Source organism: Pygoscelis adeliae, unplaced genomic scaffold (assembly GCF_000699105.1).
Source record: "Pygoscelis adeliae isolate BGI_AS28 unplaced genomic scaffold, ASM69910v1 Scaffold386, whole genome shotgun sequence".
Taxonomy (NCBI): domain Eukaryota; kingdom Metazoa; phylum Chordata; class Aves; order Sphenisciformes; family Spheniscidae; genus Pygoscelis; species Pygoscelis adeliae.
In genome coordinates this window covers 156,516-171,039 of record NW_008824940.1, presented here as the reverse complement: position 1 = coordinate 171,039, position 14,524 = coordinate 156,516, and the positions used below count along the sequence as shown (strand labels likewise).

Here is a 14,524-nt window from a genome sequence, read left to right as displayed (position 1 = left end):
TGGAAGAGCTGGGCCCTGGCACAAACAGCCCTGCTGCTGCAAATGAAGAAAAGAGTGAAGGAATGTTAGTACCACATTTAGCTTTATTGAAATTGAACAAATACCTTTTTTTAATAAACCCTTTTACAGCAAGTGTAAAATTTTAACGTTTGATTCATCTTATGTTACAGGTTGTCATCTTCTGTGTAAGCAAAAATACCATCTTTTTTTCTTTTAATTTTCTACTTTAAAACATGTAGCAAGGATTTGAATAACGCAGATCCGGCACCAAAAGGTAAGAGGTTCTGAAATTCACAGTACAGTTTTAAAATTCTTAGGTTAATTAATGATATTTAAAATGATAGCCACTTTGAGTAAGGATATAAATCAGAGGTCTGTAAACAAGTTGTGTTTACCTATAGAGCTATTGATTGCAGCTACAATGACAGCAGTAATAGAAACTCAATGCTAAACTGAGCTACACCTTTGAGGAAACAAGTTCTTACTAAGTAGTGTGGTACAGGGTAGCACAATAGGTAAAATACAGTTTGGCACCTCAAGTTGCATGTAAAATCAGCAGAAATAAAATGAAGTAAGTGCACTGTCTTCCAACAAAAATAAACTGGGCAGTTTCACTGGTTTCGGAGTGTCAACTGTCAAATAAATCACACGACACACAAGTTCAACCCCAAAATTACAATTCCAATAAAGCAAGATAATATTAAAATGCACACCCACAAGGATAGTAAAGTATAAATCTTTTTTTTTTCTTTTTTTTTTTTTCCTCTCCCCTGTCAGTAGAAATAATTTACAACCCACAAAAGGACTCCTTGGTGAAACCACTAACTACAGACATGGTCATGGAATGTAGCTCAGTAGACTTGTTTCAAATAGAAAGGCAACATTATCCTGAAAAAGTTTGGTCCTCTTATAACTCACTGTACTGTAGCCACCACAGCCTCTTGGTAGATGTTCTAGGAGAATTGCTTGTTTTCTGATTCTCTTTTCTCTTGAAAGATAATATCTTGGTGATAAAGTTGGGTAAAATTTGGCCCCATTTACAGATGTCTGATCAATGCTGAATCTGGAAGAACAACACTGAGAGTACATAGGGGGAACATTTTTTGACTGGTCTCACGGCATATTTTTTCATGCAATCACTTTTCCTTCTATACTTCTTTTCCGTTTTGTTCATTTTTTTCTTCAGTGTCCTTGGGGGGGAAAGAAACCCTTAGTCCAAATGACAGAAAGACATTTCACTGTTTATTTACACGTGGATCACTTTGGCTAAGAAGTCCTGGCAAACTAGAGTTGCCTATTTCTTGTGAATGTCCTCATGCCGTATAATTTTGTATGTAATCCAGTAAAAGATGTTGAAAATGAGGAAGGCAAGTGGGAATGCAGCACGAGATATTGTATCAATCCTTTTTGCACGGTCAACAAACTTCTTTTTGATGGAATCTGAATCCTTTGATGGTGCCGGAGGTGGGTTGGGTGGAGTAGCCTTGACTGTTGTGCCGTCTTTGACTTGGAGACAGTGACCCATGCCATAGCCACTGAAATTGAATCGACTCTCACGAGCAACTTCATCTTCCTGGAGGATAAAGAAGACAAATAAGAGACACAATCACCTGTCTATCACGCATGCCATATACTTGAGTAGCTGAGGTGCACCCCTCCAAAGCACCTGAGCAAATTAGCTGGTGAAGCTACGATACAAAGTCCAGGTTTCAAAGACAAGCAAGCAATTAAAACTTACATAAAAATACATGGAAATTAGGTGACTGCCAGTGTTTGTGAATCAGAGCTTTAATTTCTCTAGCTATGACTACATCTGTTGCCCTGAGCAACAGGCTGTATCCCAACCCCATAGGGAAGAAATCTGACTCCACAGGTTTCTTATCGCTCTCCTTGGGCTTGCTGTGGGGAGGAAACTTGGTCATGTTGGTAGCAGGGAGTCAGGTTTAATTGAATGACCCAGAGATCCAGGGGCCCAAGCTCATGGCAATGTGTATCCATGGCTCAATCTAACCACAGCCTTGCACCTCCGTCTCTGATCTACAAAACAAGGATAGATCATGGTCCCTCCTTGCTCACAGGAGCGCTCTGACAATCAATACTTCAAAGTGCACTGGGCACTTGGATTTAGTGGTAAACGGGAATTAGGTATAATAGCATGAGTTATTATAGCACCATCGTGCAGAAATCCATTCTCTTTCTTGTCTGAGTGGGTAATATTTTTTTTTGGAGAGGTGAGTAACTACCACTGAACTATATCACCATGATAACTGTGTGATGAAAGGTTTGTGACTGTGCTGGTAAATTCTCACTGCCATTTCTTCTGTCTGATAGCACAATAATACACAAGTTAACAGTTACTGGCAGCCCTCCATGAAGGATTCAAAATGAACAAACAAGCAGCTCTATTCTTTTTCATTCCAACAGGGATGAATTGTAGGTCCAGCATCTTGCCCTAGTTAAAGACCTTCTCTTCAACTGACAAATACCTCATTGTTGATTTAAAATGACCACTTCTTGGGCTCACAAGGAGCCCACTCCCTCACAGGGAATACTCCCTCATATCCGTTGCTAAACCACATCCTTCTGATCTTAACAGAGAATCAGAGACTGCAAGAAAAAACATCACAGCAGCAAGATATTGAATAAGGAGTACATTTGCTGAAGTTGGGGGTGGGGAGGGAAGATAATTTACACCTATTCAGGATGTAAATCACTGCTCCTTCACAGAAGCACCTCTTTCAATAATTGCATTTTTCTCTCTCCCCAGCTTCAGCATTGGAATTGAATATATCACCAGACTTGCTCTCCTTACCTTGGAGCTGACACACAAACGTGAATAGCCAGTAGTGAGATCCAAGGCTACCAAATGAGAAATAGTCACTCTGACTGCTTATGGCATTGAGTGCTTATGGAAGGAGGATAGGCAGTAAACAGTGCTTTGGAGCCCCTGTCACTTTGGCCTGAGGACTATTCTACAGTGAACCCATGAGCAGGTGGAAAATTGTGGTATTGCAAGGCTGTTTGAGCACTTATCCGGGGTTTATATCCCTTTCGTTTCAAAAGCTCATCATCATTAAGAAAAAGAAGCATGATCCTCTCCTTTTTCAATTTTATTTATTTACAGTTTTCAGTCCCCCTCTGTGAAAACTCTGAAATTCTGCTTGTCCTAGTGATCATAAATATGTAAAGTATATTAAAGATGAACCCACTGAGACCTAAGTTCTGGATAGGCTTATTGGCAAGGCTTCTTTTGCATGACTTAATAACACCAAAAGGTCCCCCGATAATACAGGGAGCTGCCTTCCTCGCAGCACTTTCCCTTTTAGTGAGTTTGAAGGATAAAATGCATGCCCAGGACATGAGGGGTGATTAAAAAGGGTAACAGATTTTCAGCAGCTGTGTTGCCATATGTACTTCATTCATTTTGTAAAAAATTAATTTCTGTTACTTGTGAGGGATCTATGGGAGGAAAGAAAATGTACTGAGTTCCACGCAGGACTTGGATAGGCCCAACTTCCACTGTGCCCTGCTGGGTCACAGCTTTGTCGCATGGGGCTGAGTAATTCGCCTTCAATGTCACAGTCCTGCTTTTGAGCTTACACTGTTGTCACTTGGGTGGGAAGCTATCTGAGATTAGGGACAGGGATGTTTAAATTGCATTCTTTCAGGTCTTCAGCACCCGACCTTTAGCTGTAAGGAGCCACTCATTTCCCAATGGGATTTAGAGCCCTGCTTTTTCCCCCACAGACAGCTGGTGGTGCCACTTCTTTCTCACAAAACCCAGAGGGAAGTGTGCCAGGTCCCCATGCTAGTTTTTTATTTAGGACTGCAGTAGATGCTGATTTACCCTGGATATAAGAGGAACCAGCATTCACCTGGGGTATGATGAGCAAGTGCTCGGCTTTCTTCTCTGTTTGTGCAGATTTGAATCTCCTTCTCCCCAATAAATATCTGGATCGGTTTGTTACCTGTTGTCCCAACAGGTAATTTGCTGGTTGCAAAAAAGTGTGTGTTTATGTAGCTTTTTTTACACTTTATCAGAAAAACTTTTTTCAAAAACTAAATAATTAATTAAGAGACTGGCACTGTGTTTCTACCCTGCCACTTGTTTCTGTGTTTGATATTACACTCTTACGAAAACTTAGCACGAGAGACACTTAAGCTGTAGCTGTTGCGATCATCTAAGTGCCACTGGAAGCAAGCACAGCCACAGTCCTTACAGCCCCACCTCTAGCCCTAGAGGTGCCACAGCTCCATAACCACCAGGTCATTTTCAGCCCCAGGAACCAAAGGGGCTTTGCAGTCTGGCACCTGCCTGCCCTCTGAGTGCTGCCAGCATCTACAGTCTTACAGGCAAGGCCTGACCCCATCAGAGCTCTCCCACCTGACCAGACATCACCTGAAAGATCTTGGGGTGGTGAGGTCTCTGCCCTCTCCAATAAAATTGGCCAATAGTGTTGAAAATTAACAATGAAACCCTACAGAGATCGAGATCCACATGTCTGTGCTGGGTCCTCCCATGCTTTTCCCATGAGACTGCAGTCAGGCGTGTGTCCTATTGGCCTCCTGAGCCCTTAAACCAGTTCCACCCAAAATGACACAGCAGGGACAGAAAGGCTTCCTCCCTGCCGCTGAAGGGAGCTGGGGGTCAACCCAAGTGCTGGAACTTCATTGTCCATGCTGCTTGTGGGTTAGCTCACTCTGGCGTGGACCATGCCAACAGGCTTTCTCCGAGATGAACCTGCTCTACTGGGGACTAATGCCATGCACTGTGGTCATGAGCCATGTGGCGATAGCTGGCCTCAGAACAATAAAATCCTCAATGTGATTTACTTTAGCAGTACAGATGTAGTTAAAAAACTGTCTTTAAAACACCATAATCTTATGGCAAAGCTACAATTTGACATTTTAGATGATCTTCCAACATTCTGTTACATATAAAGGATTTTGGGGAATAGTCATGGAGAAAGAAAAACAAATTTAGATCCTTTGACAAAGGGAACCCTTTTTTTTTCATGTTTCAATATCTGAGTTGAAGAACTGACCTCAAGTGCCTTCCCTTAACATAGTGGATATGTCTTCCTTTAACCTAGAGGCTTGGTGAACTACTGGGCAACTTACCTAGGGTACCCTCTGACGTGGCTGTAGAGTCACTCTTCATTCTCAAGGTCATATTCAGCTCACACCATCTGACATACCCTACCATGGAGACTCATCCAAAGACAGTCTTCAGCCTGTGCTGTTCACCAGTTTAGTCACTGGTAAAATAGTGCAAACAACTTTGCAAACATTTCTATCATTTTAATCAGATTACGCATAAAAATTGCATTCATTTTAAACCAGACATGATCTCACTTGCTTAAATCCCAGGCTATTTATGGGTTTACAGATTTTAAAACCAAAATCAGAAAGCGTCTTGAAGCCACTGGACATCAACTGGAGTGGCAGAATCCACTGCCGTTGAAGTCGTTGACTTTATCTTTCTAAAGGGATGTGAAGTTAGTCTTGCCTAATACGTAGTGATAGAGATTTGGGCAACAGTTTTCTACAGACGCTTTTTCAACAGCATAGATTTATGTGTATTATCTTATGGTGTCATACTGAACGTGCTTAGGTGTTGGCTATAAACAATTTTCATCAAACAAGAAATACATATTTTTTCTCAATTTTTAATTTCTCTTTATGAATTTAATGTTTTTCTGTGCTTTACAAAGTAATGAAATTAGATTCTCTTGACTTAGCTTTACAGTAGGCAACATGTAAATCAAGAGGGTTATATTTCTGGCATGGTTTTCTTTCTTCGTGTTCCATCTTTGTAAAGCATTTATTTCTACTCCATCAGGTCTAGAATGTAATTCATACTACCAACTTCACACCAAAGCAATCAGGAATGGGAAAAAACTTTAGAAAATCTAGTCCATTGCGCCTTGCATGCACAGTGTTCTGTACAATGCATTCTGAAGTGCTTTCTCCTGACCACTTTTAAATGCTTATTGTCAGCATTGACTCAGTTTTAACAACGAGGAAAATTAGAGAGAAGCTGGCTTCAAACAGTGTATTTAATTTACTCTCTGATGTGATTTATTCGTTTAATTTTGCTACTCTTTTTCCAACATATGGTGGGCAAACGATTTAAAAGACTATCTGGTTTAATTAAATTTCAAGGACATAGGAGATTAATTTTAGGTATAGGGTAGAGAACATTAGGGAAATTTTCCTTTTGGCATTCATAAGCACAAAGTTAGAAAACCACAATAAATTCAGACTTGAATGCAAAATGGAATCAATAGGAATTAGGCCCCAAAATAGCTTTGGAGACTTCATTCCTAAATCATCTTTATGATTTTGAGACACCTCCCATCTCTCAGTACTTTACATAATTCATAGTGTGGTTTTGCAAAGACAGTTGTGCTCACATGGTTTCAGTTCTCAGGAGTCATTGAGTATGTGGATGAAGGTAGTTCAGCTGAGAAGCATGCTTGGATGTTCAAATCCTCTTTGGTTCCCCACAGAAGGCTCTTACAAAGCTAAATTGTCAGGAGATGAGAGGGAAGGTCCTTCCATAGATTAACTGTTTAAAAGGCAGTAATGGAGTTTAGGAGTAAAAGCTTGATTTTATAACTGAGGAATTCGCTGGAGGGAATCCCCAAGAATCTGTGCGAGAACCAGTAACAAGGAAGAGATTTATAAATGAGCTGGGACAAAGCTTCCCAAGGGAAGGTACCCAGGTGAAACAGGCTATTCAAAGCGGACAAATCTAAGCCAGGCTTTCCAGAAGGATTTCTAAATGCTGAGTGACTCACTAACAAAATGGCAGTAAGTGAAATACAGGATTGATAAGTGCAAGGTAAAGCATTGTTGTGGTTTAACCCCAGCTGGCAACTGAGCACCGCACAGCCGCTCGCTCACTCCCACCCCACCCTGGTGGGACTGGGGAGAGAATCAGAAGAGTAAAAGTGAGAAAACTCCTGGGTTGAGATAAGAACAATTTAAAAATTGAAATAAAATAAAGTAAAATAGTAGTAATAATAATAATAATAGTAGTAGTAGTACTAGTAGTAGTAGTAACAGAATATATGGAGCATGTGATGCACAGTGCAATTGCTCACCACCCGCCGACCGATGCCCAGCCAGTCCCCGAGCAGCAGCCCACCCCCCTGGCCAGCTTTCCCCAGTTTATATACTAGGCATGACATCACATGGTATGGAATATCCTTTTGGCCAGTTTGGGTCAGCTGTCCTGGCTGTGCCCCCTCCCAGCTTCTCGTGCCCCTCCAGCCTTCTCAGTCGGTAGAGCATGGGAAGCTGGAAAGTCCTTGACTAGTGTCAGCACTGCTCAGCAACAACTAAAACATTGGTGTGTTATCAACATTGTTCTCATCCTAAATCCAAACCACAGCACTGTACCAGCTACTAGGAAGAAAATTAACTCTATCCCTGCCAAAACCAGGACAAGCACATTGCAAAAGATAACCCTAATTACACACAGACAGTAGCGGGCTCAAAATTGGTTCTTTCCCAGGTGGAAGTTTGGGGAATTCCCATGCAGATGATTCTGACAACATTAGTCCTCTGCTAAGCAGCCATCAGGCAATGGGCAAATGAAACAGAAAACATCATTCTGGCACTTTATCCACGCACAGTGTGATCAGTTTTTGAACACGAGGAACATTTCTGGTCACCCAAACTCAGTAAAGCAAAATTAGGTAAAGTACAAAGGGGACCAGCAAGGATGATAAAAGACTTTTTCTGCATGAGGAGAAACAATGTAGCTGAGATCTCTTCAGCTTAGAAAAGCTGTGTTTGGGGGTGGATATCACAGAGGTCATAACATCATGGTGAATGTTAATAAATGGAATGAAAGGGAGTAGGTTATGGGGTGTTTTGGTTTTTTTTTTTTTTTTTTTCAAGGCAGGAAATAGGATAAAACACAATGACACTATGAGGGAGAAAGGAAGAACTTATTTTTTTAAAAGGAAGTTATCTTTCATTGACCAATGTAAATCATTGTGTGAGAACATTTCAGAGGATGAAAATAGCACAATGGCACAGATTCATAGGTCCATGTGCAGCTATTGAAAGTGCAACCTAGTTCATGCAGAAGTACATCCTTGGTTGGTTATTTTCAGAAGACAGAAAAGTCCTTCTAGGTTTGTCTTGGAGCTTTTAAATGCAATTTGTCTCAATATCCATGCCAGACCACTGCTGGAGAAAGGATCCTGGAACAGAGGCCATTCCTTCTCACCGAATATGGCATGTGTTATGGGAATTCAGGTCTTCCACCTCTTGATAATATGCCGGAAGCTGGAGCTAATGATAAATTGTCCTGCGTTTCCACTAGCTTTTAGTACCTGGAGTGTAATTTTTTTTTCTCTTCACATAGTTCTGCCTTGAGACTAAATCCTGCTGATGCAGAAAGAGATGACTCTTACATAGCAAACCTATGTGTCCCAGTTCCTTATACGACAGGAAAAAGTGAAATTGGAGCAAGCTCTGGTGGTATTTGGTAATAAAGAGTCACTAACAGACTTCTCTAATTTGTTCCACCCTGAAGAGCCCTGGATCTCAGCTCACCTACGCCAGATGCCGTTCCCACTCTTCCTTAATCCAGGCTTCAGAGGAGCAGAAGGTGATGTAAAATTGTCAGTTTCTCACCTCAATCCTGCTCAAAGTATAGACCAAACACATCCCAGAATTTGACCTAAGTTATGTTTTTCCTAAATATTCACCCAGGTGTTTCAGCAAAAACATAAGCAGTCTCTGACTGATCCTACTGTGTGTTGCTCCATCAGAACCCACAATTCTGTGTGTAATAGTGGTGTTCACCCTTTTTCTACCTCTCTCAACACTGATTTTCCTGCTCACAGAGATTTGTTTTTTCTCTCATTTGGACATTCATGCCTTATAAAATCTAAGTAAACCAGACCTTGTATTATAAATAGCACCGACATTTTAATTTATGGAAGATAAATTTGTCATTCTTGTCTTCAGTAAGGGTTTCTAATGGACAAATTTAGGTTTGCTTTAGAAAGCTGTGTTTAATAATGCCTCCTATCTCCACTAAACAGCAGAAGAATCTCTGAAGCATTTACTTACTCATTCTGTAAGAACAGCAAGTGAACTGTTGTTAATACAATAATGAAATGGTAGTTAATGTGGCTTTGCCCTCTTTGAGTAGGAATTGAACATTATCCAACTGAAAGAGTAATGTAATTTAAACATGTTGTGGAGCAAAAATATTTTCCTGGCTTGAAATATCTTTAAGTGGAATCTAAATTTTTCAAGGATTACTTTAATGATAAAGATTATACAGTCAGTAAGGGTGATCAGTTTGCTACCAAAAAAAAAAAGATTTTCCTTTTTCTTTAGTAAAGCAAGGCTTCCTTCTCTCAATTTTGCAAATGCAGTTAATGTAAATTTCTTATTCAACTTTATGTTTTATATATAATGTAATTAATATTTTAATTTTGGTGGAGGGAGGGAGAACCAGATGAGCTGCTGTTTTGCACAGCATCATAAATGTTACAATAGAGTTATAGCTCCTCAATAACAGCAGATCTATCACTGACACAGTGTCTTGGTTCCCCTTTGTTTTAAATGAAAATAATGCCTTGAAATATCCAGACGCAGTGATCTGTGAGTGTCCTATAGACATCATCTGCCCGGATATTAAATCCTCTCAGGACAGTGAAGTCTGGAGACTTGACTGCTCTCGGATAACTCTTCTGCCAGTCTCTCTCTGATGAAAGCAGAAGTCAGCCAGTTTATCAGTGGGAACGGCACATTAGTCTGTTTTACATTAGACAAATACAAGTTAATGACCTAGATTTGAAGGATAATCTGCTCTGACCAGAAATCTGTTGGATACAGGGCAACTAATTTTCGCTCATGCTGTCTGCATGGAAGGCTGAGCAAACTGCAAAGCTAGTGTTTAAATATGTGATTATTTCAGCTAAAACATGAAATAGCGGTTAATGGGCACATCAGAGCAAAATAATGTAAAGCGAGCCTATATTTGCTAAAATTTTTGAACCTCAAAAACCTAAAACACTGATGGAAATGTAGCCAAAATTCACGTTTCCCACTTTCTCTTGCTCTCTGCAAAACACCTGCCCCAGGAGGGATGAGATGGGGCACAAGCAGACCCTCTCACCTGCCTCCTGTTGGCAGCATTCAAGCCCCAGCCTCAAACTTCAGTGCTCTCCTGCCCTGAAACCTGCTGCAGGGCCAACACCACCTGGCAAGTCCCATCCTGGGACAGGGGTGCATGCTGCCCCGACTGGGTGATAGGCTTGGGGAACAGCCACCGCAGCATGTCGGGCAGCCAAGCTCACAGCCCCCAGTTGCAGACAGGGACATATGAGCAGCTGCCCCCCCAGGATTTTTCCCATCATGTTCTCTGATGTTTTTCTCCAAACAGATTTAAATATTTTTGGGAAGATCGGTTTTATTGCACCTTTGGGAAATTTCTCACTGGTCTCTGCCTCAGCTGTAATCATCTTAGATCATTTTATTAGAGCACTCCTGTGCCCTGACTGTGGCATCTAGGAGTACCTCATTTGTTAAACAGTCAAAATTAAAAAAAAAAAAAAAAAAAAGAAAAAATTATATATGTGCGCACAGGGCCCATAAACGGCAGTCATGATCTGACTCATGCAGATCACCCTCTACAACAATGTATTGCTGGAGATTTTTTCAGGCTCGTGTTTTGACTCCCTCAGCTCCACCAGTTTTCAGGGCCAATCTGCAGCCCAGCCCACGGCAGGCCAGGGACAGTGGACGCCATCCTCCCTGCCTGGGCCAGGGCTGGGGACGAAGTGCTGGGACCTGTGGCATCCGTGCCCCTTGCTGGGCACTGGCTGCCTCCCACTCGGTGCGTGGAAGAGGAAGGAAGAGGCTTTTTTCCTTTCTGTTGGTGGATTCTCTCCTTCAAGCCATTTGCTACAGCAAACACCCAGAACAAACCCCCAAAAATGCAGAGGGAAATTACCCGAGCTTTCTCAGACAGACTTCATGCATTTCATTTACGCAAATACTGCACAAAACAAATTAAATATTGCAAATTATATTAATAATTTAAGTTCTGTAGCTAAAAATAGTCAAGAAAGGGTTCACAGGCAAATTTTATGTTTTGTGTGTTTGTTTTTTTTTCCTGAGGAGACAAGCCAACGGATAAATAAATGCCTTCTTTTTCCAATTATCAGTTCTTAATACCAGACTTCCAATAAGGGGGTTGGTTTTCTTTTCTTATCTTCTATTACACAAATTATCCTTTCTGGCTTTACATATCATTTAGTTCTTGTTGTTAGCCAAGATCTCAATCTGGATTTCTCTAGCTGTTTTTACATATCTCTGAAGCATGATTTGGTTAAACAAAGTATTTGCCAGCTATCTGCACTTCAAACTTGTTTCTAAAATTAAATTGTTGCATCTTAGAAACATCTTGACTGTTTGACTGTAATAAAAATCTACTACACAGATAGACTTCTGTATTTTCATTTTGATTTGCTTCTATGAGGGTTGCTCTATAAAACTCTATTATTTATTCACAGCAAAATAAATATTCATCATGAGGTGAAAATCAATGGCACTTAATGCTATAGCAACTTGATAGTGCAATCTTTACACAGAGTTGTTTGGGTTTTTTTTTCTCATCTGGTAAGTAATAAATCCACAAATCCTACAAGGTCATTGGAAGTATGCATACAATGGAAATGAAATAAGATTTCATTTAAAATTGGTTTGATAGTTTTTCTTTTACTGTATTACACACACACATAAATATACACGCTAACACAGTCTGTATGCACCCACACATGTAGATATGTGTCCATACATATACATGTGGGCATCTACTTAATTTAGTCATCAAATGCCTTTTGTATTCCCTAAAGGCATTTGTTAGTGGGAAGTCCACCTAGTGAGAACTTTTGTATTCCAGCTTAAGGTTAAGAGCTCTCTCCAGAGCATTTATCAAACTGCAACCTCCATTTTGAATAACTTCTCAAAATACTAACTTTTCTGCTATCTTTTCCCCTTCAGATGGGAATGCGGTTCTGAGGAGCAGGGATACAGAGCACATGGGCAAGGGTCATTAAACCTTCCCAATCCTCTCTGCCCATGAGCAGGCTCTATGGTGGGGTGCCTGGCAACTCTCCAGGAGACCATCTGCCCAGGCCAGTAGCTAAGCAACATATTGCCTGGTGATGGACTTTTATAACTTGGAAAAACTGATTAAAGGATAACTTGAAACAATAGATTTAACAGCATATAAGAAAAGTCAGTACTGAGAGGTACAGGCAGATGAAGCACGGAAGCATGGTTATAGCAGTGGAAAAGGTATTCTTGGGAAAGGATCTCAGACGCTCATCTGAACTCAAGTTTTGCTCAAGAATATCAAGGCAAATGGGAGAAGAAATGTCCGATTAATTTATCTAGAGGAGAGCACGCAAGAATAACACCAAGATAAAGGGTTGCTATGCCAGCAGCCTTCCTGAAATGTGCATGTTTTATGTTTTATCTTTTATGTGTCCTAGAGTAATTCTAAATCAGTGTTTGCAGTGCTGGAGCTCTGCAGAACCCTGTTCTTGGGTATACTGAAGAGGTCAGGACTCACTTTGAGGGTCTACGACCACCTGACCTTGAGGTCCTACTTTTGTGAGGGGATAACACCTGGGGAAGGGTTGTGTTCAGAAAATATGCCAATAAGCCAGAGAATGAAGCAGTGCAGGAGCCCCCTGAGACAAAAGGAGACCCGTTAGCACAAGTTTCTACTTCACTGGACATCCAACAGCCTCATGAGTACCAGGCAGGAGCATTCTACCAGAATCAGACAAGATGATGGGTTTGGGGGCAGCCTAAATACTGCACAATAGGATATCATACACACTGTGCATTTATAATGAGCAGGCATTAACCTGATTTGTTTGTCCTCTGAGCTGGAAACATGAATGGGGTCTTAAAACCACTAATGTGAAACACAGGCAAATTGATTAAGGAAATGGTATTCAATAGCCACTCTTGGTCCTTTTGCTTCCCTGTCTCCTTCCTTCTGCACCTGTCTCTTCTCTTCTTGACTCCTTTTCTACTTTTTTCTATCACGTTTTGCCTCACTAATTCCCAGTTCTGCTCTTGCCTACCTCCTCTTTGATGCTTTCATCATCACTGATTTCCAAATACATGACCTTCACCTTCTGCTTGCAAAATTCACTTCCTTCCTCAACCCCTATCTGCTCTTGCCCCTTTCTGCTCTTTGTGGCTAAATTCTCTTCCTCCAAAGGAACGACAAGTCATAAAAATAAAGCTCCACTTTGCCAAGTCCACCACTGAACTGAGAGGTATTATCTTTTAAGAATAACCAGGAAACAGTTGATTTTTTTTTTAAATGAAAACCTTCCACGTTTGGATATCCACAGAGGTCCTAATTGCTTAGAGAGTTTCCAGTACCACAAAGCATTTTGAAATGTACCGCTTTTCATTTGCACTACTGTTCGTGACACACAGCATGCCCTGTTCCTGGCACGGAAAGCTGAAGATCGCCGAGTGCGTTGGCCCATGGAGCAGTCTGTGTCTTTGTTCTGACCGCCCAGAACATGCAACATGAACCATTTGGAGGCTTTGAAAAATGAACACAATGAGTGCTGCAAAACCAGCAAATGGGATTTCTTTTTTATTCTAAGTTTAAAGCTCAGCAAAAAGAGTTGTTGTTTGTGCATAGTACACGTTGTTTTAGTCTACTGAAAACTGAGTAATGCAGTGGTATATGCAAATAGTAATAGATTAAAGATTTGGCATGCTCTGGAATACTCCAAAGACATGTCCAATCACACCAATACCATCTGCTTTTCCTTATATGTGTTAAATTTGTAACACTGTGCTAATTTCTATATTAGTTTACACACCAACTTCAGGAAATTATACTTACCAGATAAGCAATATTTGGGCTTTGTGACATACCTCTAGCAAACAGTTAGTAAATGTGTCTCCAATTACTCTCAGCTCTCTTCTTAGAGAAAGGAGTTTAGAAATCAATAACATTGATTATGTCCTCTTTTTATCCCTGAAGGAATGGCAATGATGACTTGCAATTCAAATGTTATTTCCCTAAGTTTTTGCTCATGCTAGAATTTTGACAGACCAAAAGGTGATCAGATTTTCACCTGGAGCTTGGACACCAGTAAAACACAAGAACCCTGGTATTGTAGAGATAAGTTAAAATTAACCCCTTCTGTACGGAGTGGAAATTTTACCATATTGCTAACTGCACCTTCTCTTCAGGTGGTGTTCAGTTTGACGTTAAAGAGAATACCACCTTACTCATCAACACCATAAACAAACCTACAAAACACATGGGTATGTTCTCCCTGTAATATGGAAAGAAAACAAAAGTAGTGGAAGAAGACCCATGGAGTCTGCACAATACTGGCAATATCCCCCTCCTCATGCTTGCTCACTGACACTCTGAAGCACGGGAAGACAGAAGACCAGGCAAGGAAAGGCTCCTTTCGATGGCCATCTGGAGTTT

General features: G+C 40.8%; 1 protein-coding gene across 2 annotated transcripts in view; it reads right to left on the bottom strand.

Annotated features, from left to right (window-relative positions):
• Positions 1 to 1,294: 1,294 nt before the first annotated feature.
• Positions 1,295 to 14,524, bottom strand: part of GLRA2 (glycine receptor, alpha 2) — a 129,524-nt gene continuing 116,294 nt past the window's right edge. For both annotated transcript variants that reach the window (XM_009325458.1, XM_009325459.1), the window contains exon 9: positions 1,295 to 1,573. In XM_009325458.1, the coding sequence (XP_009323733.1) occupies positions 1,295 to 1,573 (279 nt within the window). The remainder of the gene's footprint in view (positions 1,574 to 14,524) is intronic.